The sequence below is a fragment of the Myxocyprinus asiaticus genome, chromosome 34, assembly GCF_019703515.2.
Source record: "Myxocyprinus asiaticus isolate MX2 ecotype Aquarium Trade chromosome 34, UBuf_Myxa_2, whole genome shotgun sequence".
NCBI lineage: Eukaryota > Metazoa > Chordata > Actinopteri > Cypriniformes > Catostomidae > Myxocyprinus > Myxocyprinus asiaticus.
In genome coordinates, this window is record NC_059377.1 from 10744380 (window position 1) to 10762775 (window position 18396).

Genomic DNA, 18396 nt, shown 5'->3' on the forward strand with positions numbered 1-18396 from the left:
GTAAAAATTTTCCAGCATTTCAATCATTATTGAGGGGAATATGTGTGGTGTGCGATTCACTGGATGGGGAGGCGGTGCCAGGGCCATCTACGTCAGCTCCACGATGGGAAGCCCCAGGGGAGGGGGAAGTTTCTGCTTCACTAGCCCTTAGGGGATTCCCGGCAGGGGATTTTCCTTTGGAGCAGTCACGAGTCCCTTAGGCATGCCTTTGACCAAGTGAGAGTGATTGATGGTCAATGCCTCCAGCCAGACATGGTGCTCACATAGCAGTATTTTTCAGTTATTAAAGATCGGTTGTATCGAGTGACTCAGGATGCTGAGACAAAGGAAGATACAACCCAATTGTTAATTTCGAAGAGCCGTCGGGAAATGCTTTTCCAGATGGCTTATCATAATCCGATGGCAGGGCATTTAGGGCAAGAAAAGACACTGAACCGTCTAATGGCCCGTTTCTATTGGCCGTGGCATTCACGGGGATTTGCAGGTGGTGTGCGGCATGCCGTGACTGTCAGCTGGTGAATCTGCCGGCCACGCCAAGAGCGCCATTAAGCCCCCTTCCGTTGATCGAGGTCCCCTTCGAAAGAATTGGTATGGACCTTGTCAGGCTATTAGAGAGGATGGCACGCGGGCACCGCTTTGTATTGGTTCTGGTGGATTACGCAATGCGATATCTGGAAGCAGTGCTTCTGTGCAACACCTCAGCATGTAGTGTTGCGGAGGCACTCTTCAGAACAATCTCCCAAGTGGAGATTCCGAAAGAAATCCTCAATGATCAGGGCACGACATTTATGTCATGGTCACTACGCAAACTGTATGAATTAATGGGGATTAAATTGATCACTCATTGGTACCTGGCACTTCAGCCCTTTAAATTCGAGGGAGTGTTGAATGACTTCCACCTGTGCTTAACACCTGTCTTATGTTTCAGTGAGGAGTGACAGGGGCTTTTAAGCTTTTAAGAGGATACGTTGGCAGTAGAGAGAGAGAGAGAGAGAGATGCATGCAGCTGACGAAAGTGTGCATTCTGAGTTGGGCCGGGGAGGCCAACAGTGTGAGCGAAAAGCAATTTTATGTTGTGTCTGTGTGAAAATGTGTGTAATTAAAGTCTTCCGTGAACTGATCACCTTGCTCCTGCTTCCCTCTCCACAGCACGGCGCTCGGCCACGCCCCCGCCTCCACATATTGTCAAAGATATGCAGACTTTCGCAGATCTAAATGTTCCTCATCTGTTTTTAATAATCCTACATTGTATGTTTTTAGTTTCAAAGTAAAGTTAATCAAAACCTATTGGTTATTTGAGGGTGTGAGGTCAATTTTAATTTTTAGCCAGATATTAAAAAGGAATTTATGGCCAGACCTTAAAAATATGAATTAAATATCCCTGACTATTTTAATGTAAACAAACACACATTATTAACAGTGTTTTTTTGTTCATGTTAACATGTTAGTTACAATGAAAGTGTTAGGTAAGAAAAATATGGAAAAATGTTTGTCCCCCATTGAGCTTTCATCTGGATAATCTAGCCCCCGACGAAAGTACAGTAGTTGAAGACCCCTGCCGTATAACCAACACACTTATTTATTTATTTTAAAATAAACACATGTTGTTAACAAAAGCGGTCTCCGAGTCTCATTCAGCCTACCAGAAAAAACAACAAAAAAAACTTTTTTTGTTCACTTCATGCACTGTGTAGAACAACTTTACACCACTGTTTAAGCATCCTTCATAAAAACAGCCCAAACTTCCTTTACTAGTTCAGTTATTGGAGTAGAACAAATGCAGGTCAGTGACAGTGGACGAGCAATCTAGAAAAAAACTTTTTTCATGATCATAACGCGGATTCTTTTCACAAGATTCATCATAAAATACAATAACAGAGGGTAATGTGCATATTATGGCCATGTGTCTTCAGGATCAATGAAATGAAGATAATCTTTGACCAGATCTATTACATTACAAATACATTTTATATATATATATATATACACACACAATTCACACAAACCATTTACTTGAATACACCTCTTCTATGATGAGTATATTTTCAATTTCTGAGTTTAAAGTCATGTTGATATTTTTTCTGGGGCTTAAAGTAAAAAATGTCATGTGGTGTCCATAGACAGTAAAAAAAAAAAAAAAAAAGAAAAAAAAAAAAGGCAAAGTCTCATTAAAAGCTGAAATTCCTGAAAAAAGAAAGGTTGGCATGGCTGGTGCAGAATAATCTTTTATTTGTATTTTTTTTAAAAGAAAGCAGTGAAACAATCGTGTTTTAAAATACGATTCATATTTAAAAACACTTTTTTCCACCAAATCAAAGTCTTGGTGTAACCAACATGTAGGCAACCATTTTATTGTATTGACCATAAAAAACATAAAACAGAGTGGACACCTTTAAACTCTCAGGACTGAGCATGAAGTTTAAAAAAAACATCTGATATTTATTTTGAAATTTTTATGAAAAAGCACAAGTTATGTGGTGCAACCCTAAGAAAACTTCTTGATATTTTTGACTCAAAAATTCATAATATTTATAAAAAATAATTTTTACCTGAAAAATGTGTTTGAAAACTTTTTTGAATGAATGATTAAGTTGTTTATACTCATGAATTCAAGGCGCAAAGAAAGTATTATAATGCTTTTAACTTGGTTACACCACATGGCAATTTTATAGTTGTATTTATTTATTTATTTTTGTAGAAAATGCTTTAAATGTTTTTCCAGAAATGTATGAAACCAAATTGGACATTTCTGAGAACATGACACAAGTGTTTTAAAATAGATTTTCTTTTAAAGGATATTTCATTTTAACACCTTGGACAACCTTATTTGTCAATTACCCATAAGTATTCGATTTTTTACAAAATCGACCACTACTACATGTAAAACATTAATCAATGTAATATTAAAATGTGTTATCAATGACTACTTGACTCATTCTATGAATATATTCCACATAAGATCAGTAATTTTGATGATTTAAAGTGTCATGTCATGTTTACATTCTGCATTCATGGTGCTAATGCTAATGCTAACACACTATACGTGGTCATAATGTGCTCTGGTTACCCTCTGTTATTGTATAGTATGACGCATTTTGTGAAAATAATCCATGTATATACTTATTTTTTTAAAGAGGAACATCAACTCTACAGAAAAATGTGTGTATAAGTGGCAACTCTGCACTCCAGTGTTTTCATATTGACTGATCTCGACTAAGTGAAGAAATTAACTGGAAAAAGATGAACTCAATAACAACCTTTTAAAACAGATTTTGTTCGAAATGACATCACATCAGTTCTTTCGCTAGATGAATAATGGCACCTTTACTGTAATACAGTAAAAAAAAAATTTTTTTACAATAACTTTTTTTTTTTTTACTGTTTTAGTTCAGTTATTGTTTTCATTTAAATCTGCATAAATTAAATTAAATACAACAAATATTACCATGTTGTATAAATACTTAAAGCTGAAGTATGTTATTTCTGCGACACTAGAGCCACTGAACGGAACTGCAAAAATAAATATATTATATACATTTTTCAAAAAAGCTTTCTGAATACGTCCCACATCTTCTGTTGTTCAAACAGTCAAATAGTCTGGCCCCCCCAACCCACATCATTGGTTGAGTAACATTGTTGGTGCTGGTCTAAGCGGGTCACTCAAAACAAACACAGCAATTTTTTAGTGCAACAAAGACACAGTGTTTACAGTTTTCAAGAAAATGAACCTATGAATGGTTTAATTATATTTGTCTCTGCATGTTAAGCTGGGGTAGGAGAAAATGTTAGCATTAAAAAAGTAATGCACTCCAGCTTTAATATTATAGCTATAATTTATTTTTGATTCAAAGGAAATATGACACTGACATGTTTTTGACAGGTTTTGAGAAATTCACCCATAAACCAGCCTGGACCAGCCCAGAAATGCAAGCTAATCTTTTCAGAAGGGTAATGATATACTTAGATGTTAGTGTATTATTTTATGTTTGTTGAGGATAGAGACATTTTGGTGTGTAATACCTGTAACACTTTCCCCTGAGGACTCTCATCAAACATCAGGGATTGCTGGAAGGTTGGATCCAGGGTTTTCTTCACCACTTTGGTTTTCTTCTTAGAGAGACACATTCCATTCTCCAGGACATACACCTTCACATACGTTGCTAATATAGAAGGAAACATCAGATTATGAAACATTCTGTGGCCTTATAGGGACAGATAATTCCTAAAGGTGGCGGTCACACTAGCCTTTGAGCATGCAAATTTTTTTCGGACAACACAACAGACCAGGATCTGATGTCACGCGAGAGGGCTTCTGGTGTAAATAAATAATACATCACATATAACAAATAATACTATATTTAAAGTGTTAAAATATATTGTCAATTACAATAAAACATGTATACATGAAATATGTATTCTTTGAATTGAGTCAAGAGTTTTGTTGTGTTGGATTTCTATTGCTCACAAGTCCTCTCATCATACGGATTTGCAGGTCAAACTCACCAACCTAAACTTTCGCTATGCAGCGTAGTACGAAATTTCTTCACGAGTTTGCGTTTCCGGTCTACAGCATTCGGATGCGATAGAATGGGAGTGAATGGAGTGGGAAGTGTAGTGTGACCGCACCTTTAAACACAGGATAAAAATATACCCCAAAACATACCCCCAAAAATATTGTTTGATCTTAGGTTACCTTGAATGTTCTTTGACCCTGGTTTAGGTGTCAAACCTCGGGCCTGTGTGATCTCAATTTCTAACTGACCACCCCTATCCACCACACCAATGTAAACATCACCTACACAGAGAAAACCAAATGGCTTGTTAAAAGTCTGTTCTGTTTCGGCACAGACATCTTGCAATGGTATCAATAAACAGCAGGTGGAGGCACAGAGCAAGACACAAAGTCCGCTGCTGTTCTAGTGCTTCTGCCTTGATATTGGATCATAAAAAAGCAACTTAGAGAAAACAATATCAAAGAATTCAATAACTTGGGTCCACTCACAATTCAGCTACAAAATGTACTGATTTTCAATCAATTGAAAATGTATTGAAATAGACTAGATGTGTGACTTTCCATTTCCTGTGTGGTGAATGAGCAGGAAGTAAAATCAACTTATGATTATTAACATCTTTTACTTTAAACTATGTTATCAGACCAGCAAGATGAAAGACAAATATAAAATTGGATAAAAATGCACAACCCACCATTTTTAATGCCAAGATGATAATTGGATGATGCATGTAATGATGTCATTTGACAACAATGAAATATTTATCATTGCATAATGTGTACTGTTTCAGATACTATGTTTAGTATACAATGCAGTAAGCAGTATGTTAGTATTCCTTTCAGAACACAGCTAACTTCTTACCCATTGGAGGAGTGGCTAATGTCTGACGCCCCACTATCTGGGCGGGGCCAAGGCCATCCAGGAAGTCGCTGAATTGGCTCTCAGGGCCCAGACGAGTGGTGGGGAAGACGAACCTACAATACACCAGAGAGGAAAACTATATTCTATAGATGATAGATTCACTAGATAAGATGATCAGTAGATTTACCAACTAATGTATCTGGTTTCCATAATAATGTGAGAAAAATCAAACTCATCAACACAAAGCATGTTTTCTTTTTCCCAGATGCAATTTTTAGTACTGTTGGACTAATTATCTCATCATTTAATGTTAAAGCATGTCACATTACAGACAGAGTTTAGCATGTGTAATGTGCACGAGTGAATCTCAAAAACTCAAAACTTAAAAAATTTCAAAAACTGTTAAGAACATGACTTTCACCCAAAAATCTAAAGTAAGAAAGAAGAATATATATATATATATATATATATATATATTACAGATAATAAAGTCTAATTGTAGTGCCATTTAAAAATTTGCACTGTGACATTTTTCTGACAATTAAGCACATTTAAAGCCCCCTGCCCCAAATATTAGTGGCCTACTGTAATGCATAAATTATTACAGTACTGTAATACTAAATATTATGTATATTGTAAAGTATTAATACATTATGGAGGTGTTTGTTATACTGCTTTTTATATATATGCTGATTTAAATAAAAAAACAAATCTACGTACTACAGTATTTTTTATTGGAATACAGTAAAAAAAAAATAAAAAAAATACATCCGTTAGCAAGTAAATAATAATATTTTATTTAAATTGTAAAGTATTTACAGTGGCAAGAAAAATTATGTGAACCCTTTGGATATCCTGCATTTATGTATACATTTGTCTCTGCATCTAAATTACAATAATGAACAAACACAATCTGTTTTGACTAATAACACACAATTTATTTTATTTTTCTTGTACATATGGAATACATCATTCAAACATTCACAGCATGGTTGGAAAAAGTATGTGAACCCTGTGGGCAAATGAGGTCAACAAAAGCTAAATTAGAGTCAGGAGTTACCAAACATGACATCCAATTAATGAAATTACATTGGAGTTGTGGGTTAGACATACTTTGACCTATAAAATTCACTCAAACATTTTGAGTTTGCTATTCACAAGAAGACCTATGATCAACAATTGTTGCTTTGCATAAAGCTGGAAAGGGTTACAAAGTTATCTCGAAGAGCTTAGATATTCATCTGTCCACAGTTAGACAAACTGTGTATAAATGGAGACGATTTAGTACTGTGACTACTCTCCCTAGAAGTGGCCGTCTAGCCAAGATTGACTCAAAGGACACACCGCGGAATGCTTAATGAGGTAAAAAAGAACCATAGAGTGACAGCTAAATACTTGAAGGAATCATTGGAACTGGTTAACATCTCTTTTCATGAGTCTATTATACAGAAAACATTAAACAGGCATGGTGTCCATAGCAGGACACCACGAAGGAAGTTGTTGCTTTTCAACAAAAACATTGCTACGTGCCTGAAGTTTGCCAAAGACCACCTTAACACTCCACAACGCTACTGGGAAAATGTTTTGTGGACTGATGAAACTAAGGTTAATTGTTTGGGAAGAACACTCATCACTACATATGGCGTAAAAAGGGCACCGCATACCAACTTTAAAATATCATCCCACCGGTGAAGTACGGTGGAGGTAGCACCATATTTGTGGCTGCTTTGCTGCTTCGTGGGTTGGACCACTTGCCCTCATGGAAGGAAAAATTAATTCCCAAGTTTATCAAGATATCTTACAAGATGATGTCAGGGTGGCTTATGACCAATTAATGCAGAAAACCAGCTAATACCACATACTCTTTCTTGCCACTACGTCATGGTAGTTTTTGTTGTACTGGATTTAAGTTATGCTGATTTAAACTAAAAAAAATCCTCACAGTACAGTGATTCCTTTACTGTAATACATCCTAGTAATACACAACAGCAAAAAAAATAAATAAATAAATAAATAAATAAATAAAAATCGCATTACATTAATGAGAATCACCAGTGAGAATAATGGAAATTACAAAAACAAAGAAACAAACACACATTATAGTACTGTGAATTTCAGGGAAATGAGCTTAATTGTCATGGAAATGTCACAAGGCAAACATTTAAATGGTCATTTTAATGTGAAATATAATTTTTTATTTTTCCTTTTGATTTTGTTTTCAAATGTGAGCAGGACACGTTTTTGTGAGATTCACCCAGATATGAAAACATTTGGATGTGTTTATTTCTAATATATATGCAGGTTGCATGTCTGGCATGTTGGCAGATGATGGTACTGAATATGATGTGGGCTACTCATCACACTCACGTTCCCTCTGAGCTGTTGCTGTTGGTGCTGCCATCTGTCGAATCCTTACTGCCCTGCCGTGTGACGCGGTTCCTCATCTCCACAGCAATACCTGTCTCTGTGCTCCGCCTGATGGTGCTGCGTAGCTTCTTTGTTCCACCATCTACACAACACACACATAGGTACACAGCATTGATATAAATTCTTAAATGTTATGCAACTTAAAAACATATTGCATAAACTGTTTAAGTGTTTACGAATAAGACAGCTGAGCTTATATAGTCTGGTCATATATCATACCATCAGTGATTAACCAAAGCACCAATGTCAGTACACATACTCAGCATGACTTTTAGTTGTTTACACATGCAGCATTTAGCTGACTAACAATCACAAACAATCAATCTAGACAGCAGAACAGCATGATGATTACTCAAATGCATTTGCTGTTGTCTTCAAAGACCAAATATGGGAACCAGAACTGGCAAAACATACGAAAATTATGGCTAAATTCACAACAGAACTCATCAAAAATACAGGAGGTGATAATAAACAATGCTAAATTTAACTTTCATTTTTTCAAGCCACCAGAGAGTTCTTAAGTGCTACATCCATTAGCAAGTATAAACTGGGGTAGACAGGTTGTTTTGTGCTACAGAAATGACAAAAAACAAACAAAAGCATTCCCTCAGATCGTTGTTCACAGACCATCTGATGCATATTGCACATACAACTAGAAAGCACATTGAAAATCACAAGCTCCAATCAGATTGCCTTACTACAAAGCAATTTCCAAGAATTGGTATGCACAGGGGTTTATCAGTCCGAGAAGCGAAATCATGTTTAATAGGTACCGGTTTGGCATTTTGAATGCTTGTTATGTGTAAATTAGCGGAATTTTACCAGGTCTGTGGCTTCAAATGTTTAAAAGATATTCAGAATTTTTTTGAGGCACTTAGTAGCACCTAAACCAGATTTTAATGAACAAAACGACACTGAGAAAAAAAAATAAAATAAAAAAAAAAAACGGGAAAACGCTGGTTGTCTGATTAATTAAATCATATTATTTGTTATCTACACAACAAAATTGTGTTTCTCTTCTAAACTTGTTTTCTTTGCTTTCAATTAATGTAATTCTTTAAATTGTGCACTGTAATAGATTACATTATGTAGGGTGAATTTTAACCAATCAAGTCTGTTCAGTAACATGGGCAGGGCAGGGGATATGTAGTTCCCATGCATGGGACTTGATGTGGAGATTAAAAATTTTGAAATTAAATATTATTTTATGAACTTTTGAGCAAGACAGGTAAAGGGGAAGACTTAATAGTGTTTAATGTTGTTATTTTGGGATTTAGAACCAATTCTGATACACTGGGTTACCACTGTGGTGAAGAGTGGAGCTTTTGCTTAGAAAAACAGCATACTGCAGGTTGGTTTACCCAAGTAGCATTTAGCATGCTTGTATACTGGTGAAACTAACTTGGATCAGAGATTGTTATGAAAACTGCCATGTTTCAGCGGGACTAAATCACTGCTTGTGCAATATTAGCTGTCTTAGATTTGTATGGTAAGAGGACACATTTTATCTGTTTACTGTATAAAGCAGTAAATAGCCGATTTTCCACCCATCGGGCCATATGGTTCTCTTCGCAGGACCGTTCTGCCGTTCCGCACCGATCCACGCTTGTTGTAGAAGTTTGAGATTCTTTTTCCACTGTGGTGCTGTGAAATCAGGATTAGAATGGACTGGCTGGGCAAGAGGTAAGTCATGAATCGCCACGTCAGTAAAGCTGTTCCACCAGCATGGTTCTCTGTCTAGAGCACTTGTTGGTATTTGTAAAAATGCAGTGAAATAACTTCCATCAATTATATTAACAAACATTATACAGATAATTAGAAAACATTTCCTGAACTAATGTCCTTTCTCATGCATGACGAATCTTATTTTTCATAATTCTGTAGTAGTTCTTGTACATGTACAACAAACAGAATACAATAAACAACACTTCTGTTCTGTGCCCATACATTTTTCACTGTGCCTCATAAGCACCTGAGTAAACAAACTAAGGGCCTCTACTAGTTCTTTTATTAAGTGTTACATTCTAAGGCTAAATGTCCCCCTTTGTATATCCCTTGGGAGGCCATATATCCTCCAGTGCACAAATTTGCTGGTTTGCATCAGCATTTTTCACAGACTATCGCCCTGTGTGTGTATGTGTGTGTGTTTGAAGAGAGCGTCAGGTCTGATGGTCTACTGTTGAGATTTAAAAGATGGCAGAGAAGACAAAATTACATATCCAGAGTATTTTTTTTTTCAAAATGCCTATGTGTGAGTATAGTCATATATGTTCATCAGTGTTATTATAATGTCATGATACTGCATCTGACATTTAAATGTAAGGCGAAGTTAACTTTCCACACTTTGACCAGGCTACAGCTATAGAATCAGAGGCAGCTGAGGCCATAAAATATAGATATATAGATTTTTGATCGGCATGTTATTTTATCGATACATTTTTTATACATTCACTGTCAGCTGCCTTCCATTTAATGTAGTCTGGTGTAATAGCTGTGGTAGACCACAAAAGGGTGACATTTACTGAAGCCGGTCACGGGTAGGAAAGGTAGGTCTCACATACAAAGTGCGACCTGATGCAACGCAGTAGATGGCAGTCCAAAGTTAAGAAGTGTTTCTGTCAAACCACAAAAAGACATACTTGTTATGTAAAATACATTGTGTAGGCTTTATGAAAGATACATATAAACAATATATAATCTAGTGATGGCTAGAGTAAATAATCTTTTTCCTTTGATAATTAATTTAATGTAAAAACTATGCGAGTTGCGCTCCATACCCCTGCAGAATTCAGTGGCGGTGTGCATCCCTACATAGAAAATAATTGTTTCTAATTTTAGAATATGCCATGTCTTCTGCTAGACACGTCCCGTGTGCCCCTTTAATTTACCCTGCCACTCACACTTTACCAAAGTTGTGTTGAGAAATATGTTTGCAAAGACAAAGTCTATTGTGCAAAGAGCAGCCCTATTTATATCTGAAAAAATGCAGATATATCAATACAGTATATCAATAATCATAAGAAAAATCTTCTGATTATCAATGTGTGAAAAAGTCTTCGATCCCAAGCCTAATGTCCACCAATCATTATCATGATCCATTTTTTTTTAAATAATCATTATATATATATATATATATATTTTTTACATCTATGGAACACAGCAATTCTTCTTTGTATCCAGTACTGGCTGGTGGGCTGTAAACACATACTTTTCTATTATTTGAAGGACATAGGCAGTTTATGGGAAAGTGTGGATGCTGACAACATCAGGGATAGTGGAAGTGAGAGTGATGAAAAACAGGGCAATAAAGATGTCACCACCACGGAAATAGCCGAAAAGCCATACCAACCGGATCCTAAATGTGTTAAAAATCAGAAATTATCAAACAGAGTCCTGCACTTTAATAGTTCTTGGTACAAACTCTGCCCATGGCTTCATTACTGTCACTCCTTAGAATGTGTCCTATGCTTTCAGTGTTACAAAGTGTATAATGTAGGGGCATCAACACTGGAAAAAATACCAGATCATGCCTTCATCAATAAAGGCTTAAGAAATTGAAAAAGTGCATTGCAAAGCTTTGAGAAACATCAGCAAAGCAAATGTTATCTGTGATGAGGAGGAGGGCGTGGCCGGGCCGTGATGGAGCACGGCCGACGCTGAATCAGCTGAATCAGCTGATCAGCGGGAGAGCGAGATAAGGGGCAGCCGGAGATGCCGGTTCAAGAGAATGCCACTATGTGTTAACATGGATACACCAGCCGTGTTCTCTGACAGAAGCCGTGTGATTTAAAAAGTTTTCTCTTTACAGCCTGTAATCCCTTAAATGGCTGCATTTGCTTTTACGTGACATTTCAGAATGCCTCTTTCTGTAAAACTCTGGAATAAGCAGTTTCCTTAAGTGCATGTAAGTGTGGTGAAAGTCAAGACAGAATAACAGTAATATATGGAATAAAAGATATTAAAGCCTTAGCAAATTTAAATGATGTCCAAACAGCAAACCACAGGTTGAGAGCTGTAGTTCCAACCACACAACTTTACTATGCTGTTTGCAAATTTTCGTTGGAACTACGGTTTCCGGAGACACCGAACTATGCTAGCCAACACTAGCGATACTTTTGGAAAATGCACCCCAGGTCATCCAGTTTGGAGGGACGGCCCAATCTAGGCAAGGTTAAGTTGGTGCCATGTGCTTTTCACTTATTAATAATGCTCTGAATGGTATGGAGGGATCTCAGAGGGATAGTTAAAACCTATGAAATCTTTTAGTACTCTTCTCCACACCTGTGCCTTTCCCCAATTTTATCCTGGAGCCCTTTTGAAAGAACCTTTCCAACCAGGGTGATTGGTGACCTGAAAATATGACCTTAGCAAGTTTGTAATGGTGACTCTTAGGGGGCAGATAACTTATCTAAACCAGGTTTTACTATTTAATTTTTAATAATTCCGATTTTTTTTTACATGTTATTTTCACTTTGATGTTGAAGGTTATAATGTGTCAATACAGCTGGACAAGTTTAGATTGGATATATTTAAATTCCCAGGGTGTAATGTGACAGAAGATAAACATTTTGACAAGATACACCATATTGCCAAATGTGTTCGCTCACCCATCCAAATAATTGAATTCAGGTGTTCCAATCACTTCCATGGCCACAGGTGTATAAAATGAAGCACCTAGGCATGCAGACTGCTTCTACAAACATTTGTGAAAGAATGGGCTGCTCTCAGGAGCTCAGTGAATTCCAGCGTGGTACTGTGATAGGATGCCACCTGTGCAACAAGTCCAGTCGTGAAATTTCCTCACTACTAAATATTCCACAGTCAACTGTCAGTGGTATTATAACAAAGTGGAAACGATTAGGAATGACAGCAACTCAGCCACGAAGTGGTAGGCCACGTAAAATGACAGAGCGGGGTCAGCGGATGCTGAGGCGCATAGTGCGCAGAGGTCGCCAACTTTCTGCAGAGTCAATCACTACAGACCTCCAAAGTTCATGTGGCCTTCAGATTAGCTCAAGAACAGTGCATAGAGAGCTTCATGGAATGGGTTTCCATGGCCGAGCAGCTGCATCCAAGCCATACATCACCAAGTGCAATGCAAAGCGTCGGATGCAGTGGTGTAAAGCATGCCGCCACTGGACTCTAGAGCAGTGGAGACGTGTTCTCTGGAGTGATGAATCACGCTTCTCCATCTGGCAATCTGATGGACGAGTCTGGGTTTGGCGGTTGCCAGGAGAACGGTACTTGTCTGACTGCATTGTGCCAACTGTGAAGTTTGGTGGAGGGGGATTATGGTGTGGGGTTGTTTTTCAGGAGCTGGGCTTGGCCCCTTAGTTCCAGTGAAAGGAACTCTGAATGCTTCAGCATACCAAGAGATTTTGGACAATTCCATGCTCCCAACTTTGTGGGAACAGTTTGGGGATGGCCCCTTCCTGTTCCAACATGACTGCGCACCAGTGCACAAAGCAAGGTCCATTAAGACATGGATGAGTGAGTTTGGTGTGGAAGAACTTGACTGGCCTGCACAGAGTCCTGACCTCAACCCGATAGAGCACCTTTGGGATGAATTAGAGCGAAGACTGCGAGCCAGGCCTTCTCGTCCAACATCAGTGTCTGACCTCACAAATGCGCTTCTGGGAGAATGGTCAAAAATTTCCATAAACACACTCCTAAACCTTGTGGAAAGCCTTCCCAGAAGAGTTGAAGCTGTTATAGCTGCAAAGGGTGGGCCGACGTTATATTAAACCCTATGGATTAAGAATGGGATGTCACTTAAGTTCATATGCGTCTAAAGGCAGATGAGTGAATACTTTTGGCAATATAGTGTATGTTGACTTTCGACAGGAAGACACAAATTGAAACATCTCTGTCCCACCAGGTGGGTAATTAGAGACCAAGCCTTTCACAGTGTTCTTTATTAGTACTCCAGCGTACTTTCAAGCTTGGAGGAAATGGTATCAGCATCCTCTGACAGTGGCACAAGGGCTAATGGCTTATTACATAGGTTCCAGAAGGGAAAACTATCTTAGGACTCCTATTGGCAACAGAGGTGACTGGGGAGCTTGAATGCTTCAGTAAATCACTGCAAAAGCAAACACAAACAATTGCAGGGATGAATGTTGCTGTAGAATTTGTCAAAACCACTCTCTGAAGCAAAAGAAATGAACAGAAGTTCCAGGAGGTATATGAGAAGGCTCTCTTGACAGGAGAAATTGATGACACCGTGCTGCAGTAACCAGAGTTTAAAAAAAAAAGAACCTAAAAGTGCAGCTTGCAACGTTTATGAACAAGAATACATATCAGTCCAGTAATGAAGCTGCCCAGGTATTGCGAGACATTCCAGTTGAGGTCAGCGGCCTCTTTGATCAAGTTGAGACCATTGTCAGGTTGAGGCTGAAAGAAGCTTTTGCACTTTGAGATGACTCAAAACCTGGCTAAGGTCGACCCATCACAGTCATGCCTCAACCATGTTGCAGTGTGTCATGTCACTCAAGACATCCTTTGTTGTTGTAAATGACAGGAGAATATATTGGGTCTTTCTGTAAATGACTTAAAGAATGGACCTGCTAAGTAAATGATACTTGCAGTGTGGCATTTTCATCAAGACATCCCTGACAGTGTTATCTTAAGGCGGGTGCACACTGTACAATTTTGGCCACGATTCTGCCGTCTGAGACAAATGTCAGGAATCCTAAAGGATTTCTGTCGTCGCAGGGAAAAATCGGCAATCTTACAATGTTTAGTGTGACATGTTCACAGACGGCCGATTAATAGCCTTTGCTTAAGCCTCCAACGAAGTTCTGGCCGTGTCAGAAATTTAGCATCACAGCCGTATAGTGTGACTGCTATTACGACGGCCAGATGAGATATTCCGCTCCTCTCTCGCACCCATTCACTTGGAAATAAACCTGCTCCGTGTCTGCACCATAGTAACATTTGTGCCCAGTTATCACTCTACTCAAGCTCTTTCAATATTTTTTCTTCTTTTAATTTTATATAAAACATTTTAATAACTAAATAAATATACAGAAAATACTTGGAGAAAAGTGTAACACGTCAGCAATATGAAAGCATTATTCTCTGAATTAAATAAATACAGAGCTTAGGCTACAAAATGAAAATAAATAAATGATTGCATTTTCTTAACACGTTTTTTTTCCCCTTTACATTTATCATGCATTTTCTTTACAACGTTATTTTAATGACTATTTTACTTTGAATAAATTTACTTTAAACGTCTGTAAACTGTCTTTGGTTAGGATTCGCACCACTCCAATTTTATTTAAAAATAAATAAATAAAATAAAACAGAAAGATTGAACAATTTATACTGGTAAGTATTTATGGGATGTTTAATCCAAATCAGCAAATACAGCTGGATACAATTATAGAAATCTATGTCATGTTTACGCATCATAGGGAATTTGCAAGCGTGATATATTATCAGCCTTTATGAATTTTGCATTGCCTATAGGTTACTAATCTAAAAAAATCTACTATAACCCACCTTTTTTGTTTTCTCCAGTGTGAATGGTGAAGTTGAAAATTTTTCGGGCCACAATTCTTATTATTTCCACAATGAATATTTGCTTGTGGTAGCTCATTATTATTGCAGGCTACCTCCCGCACTCACGTTCATTCTCAACATCTGTAATTTTCTGTATTTGTGATAAGGCTGTCTTATTATAGACCTATTGACAAATCCATCTTTCTTGTAAATGTTAGCCTATGCTCGTGATGGAGTGATATTGGAGCAACGGAAATGCTGATGTCCTGACTTTCAGAGAGAGAGAAAAAAAAAATGCTCCTCCGTGGTGGGCAAATTTTGCCGTTTCGCTTCTATTCTACAACACTCCTGTAACATGAGTCACGTTCACTGATCGGGACGACTGGGACCACAGTTGGCTACGATGTACATCGTGCAGTCTGATATAATGTCGCACAGTGTGCCATGGTGATATCAATGCATTCATATCGTACAGTCTGACAAGCAACAATCGTAAATAACTATTATAAATCGTACAGTGTGCTCCCGCCTTTAGACAAATCAGCTGACAGTTTGTTGTTGTAAATGAGGAACAAGAGAAAACATGTATTTGGGTCTTTTTGTAAATGAGTTAAAGATTTGACCTGCTAAGTGAATAAATCTACTTGTTTGACTGCAACAGTGTTTGGTGACAGAGCATTGCAATAGATATGCATTCCTGTACAACCTAGTCAAATGCTGTACATAATATACAGTAACACACATTTTAGCAGTAGTATAAGGTACAGTTTGGTAATTCATACTTTATTTGACTTAAAGGAATGGTTCAGCCAAAAATGAAAATTATTTTACTCAGAAATAACTGGATGACATGCTGTGCGCTTTTTATGCTAAGAATAAAAATATGTTCCAGAGGGCAAATTTTGCTCCTTAATAAAAAAGGTAATTTAGACTCTGGTCCCTACCAACTATTAAGCAAAACATACGCCCCTGCCTATGTAGAAAAATAATAATGAATAAATAAAATAAAAAAATAATAATACTTACAGAACCAACACAGGTGAAATAGTAGGCGGGCACTGTTCCGCTCTATACAAACTGAGGTCGGTCGCTTTATATGTTGCTCTTCCTGTCTTAGCGGTTTGTTCTTGGCCAGAATTTAAGACTAGACGCTATGCCGCAAGTCAAATGTTTGGCTACTCGAGACTAAGTTTAGTGTCCTTTTGTGTTCACTGTGCTTTTTATTCCTTGTAGAGTGATGGCTGGTGGCTCACAAACCTGAAAAATGCACAAGACTAGTGCACCCAGGCAATCTGTTTGAGCCTGGCAATCAGGGCCAGGCTGCTGACCTCATCATATAAAGTGAGAAAGGGAACAGGATGGATGAAGTAGAAGAGAGAAAAAGACTGCAGTTAGGGAATAAATAGAGGTGAAAATCATGGCACACTATGCTGTGAGTGCATCAGCCAAAAGATGACATCTCAAAGGTGATGTAAGGTGAAAACTGACAGAGACTAATGACTTCATAATAACATCCAGCATCAGATCAGAGCACAAGACCCTGAGCTGGAGGACTAACGCTCTGATATATGCACGCTTCAGTAGTGTTATAACTATTTAAATAGAGAACAGCACAAGACTGCTCTTTTGCAGTTCACCGACAACAAGCAGTGAAATTGGATGATTTTTGAATAGGGATGTGGCAGCTTATGATGTCACTTTCAGATATCATACATGTTCATTGTAACACAAACAGTGGAAGACGGGTTAGGTCCCAAACTTTAATACTTAGGCTTAGGGGTTTGTTCAAATCCCTAACCCTAAGTTTGGGCAATAGAAATAGTGATTCTTGCCTTAGCAAGCACCACTAATAATGTATTTTTACTATATATACTGCCTAATAAAGGGAGATAAAAAATAAAAATAAATACAAAAAAAAAAAAAAACTGCACTGCAAATGAGACTACTGTTAATAATCATGCTTCTCTTGATGAACAGATGAATGCTACTACATCAGTGGCATTTTTGCAGAGAGTTATGTACAGACTGACTGCAGAACTGCAAGAATTGTATTGCCAGCAGACACCTTCTTACTGTCAAGGAACTCATAGTCTTAAAAAAAAAAAAAACTCAGTGACTGAGTAAGACTGAGAAAGAGAACAGCTTTCTAAAAATACAGACAGAACATGCACAGTGTGTACTACAGGAACACAGCGAATGAAGACTGCCATCAGCTGCTCATTCGCTGAGATGTTCAATTAAATATGAATGATGTGTGATTGTAGAAAGACAGCCAGTACTAAAATACCACACACTCTACGGCAAGTAGATATTTGGAAATATAATAGGTGACATTTCAGAACAGACATCTTGTGGAAAGGAATCAGTACATTTTGTCATCTTAACCTTCACTGGCAGGAATCGCCGGCGATCTTACGATCGGTATTGTTTGCATTAACTGAATGTTAAACAGACAATATTTTATCATAATAATGGTAGAGCATGGTGCTAATAATACCAAAGTTTTAGGTTCAATTCCCAAGAAACAAACCAATAAACATGTTGATAAAATTTATATGCGGACTGTGATTGTACAAAGTCATAGCCAATCCCAAAGTAGATCAACTGCCTTAGTACTGGCTGCATATTTTAGCATATTTTGATTATTTTAGCTCAACATTAGCTCAACTGGTAGAGCAATGTTGAGGTTGTGGATTAAATTCCCAGGGAAAACACCAATCAACCCACTGATAAAATATACTGTATATGTGGATTTGTATAAACATAAACATTTTGATTCCCAGAGAACATATCGATTAACATACTGATAAAATGGATGTATAGACTATATGTGGATATGTAGGAAGATAGCCATGCTATCATAGATCAACTCTTGTATCATTGGCTGTTTATTTATATCTTTTTATCTATTTAAACTCAACATTAGCTCAGTTGGTAGAGCGTGATGCTAACAATGCCAGTGTTGTAGGTTAGCTTCCCATGGAACACATACATTAACATACTGATACTATGGATATATGGACTATATGTGGACTTGTAGAAGCCATGCTAACATAGATTGACTCTTTTAGCACTGGCAGTCTATTTAGAT

General features: G+C 37.5%; 1 protein-coding gene across 2 annotated transcripts in view; it reads right to left on the reverse strand.

The window, feature by feature from the left end:
* Positions 1-18396, reverse strand: part of LOC127425592 (regulating synaptic membrane exocytosis protein 3-like) — a 115985-nt gene that overhangs the window by 5270 nt on the left and 92319 nt on the right. For both annotated transcript variants that reach the window (XM_051671726.1, XM_051671727.1), the window contains exons 3-6: positions 7740-7881; positions 5373-5485; positions 4694-4795; positions 4021-4160 (exon numbers count right to left, since the gene is read on the reverse strand). In XM_051671726.1, the coding sequence (XP_051527686.1) occupies positions 4021-4160; positions 4694-4795; positions 5373-5485; positions 7740-7881 (497 nt within the window). The remainder of the gene's footprint in view (positions 1-4020; positions 4161-4693; positions 4796-5372; positions 5486-7739; positions 7882-18396) is intronic.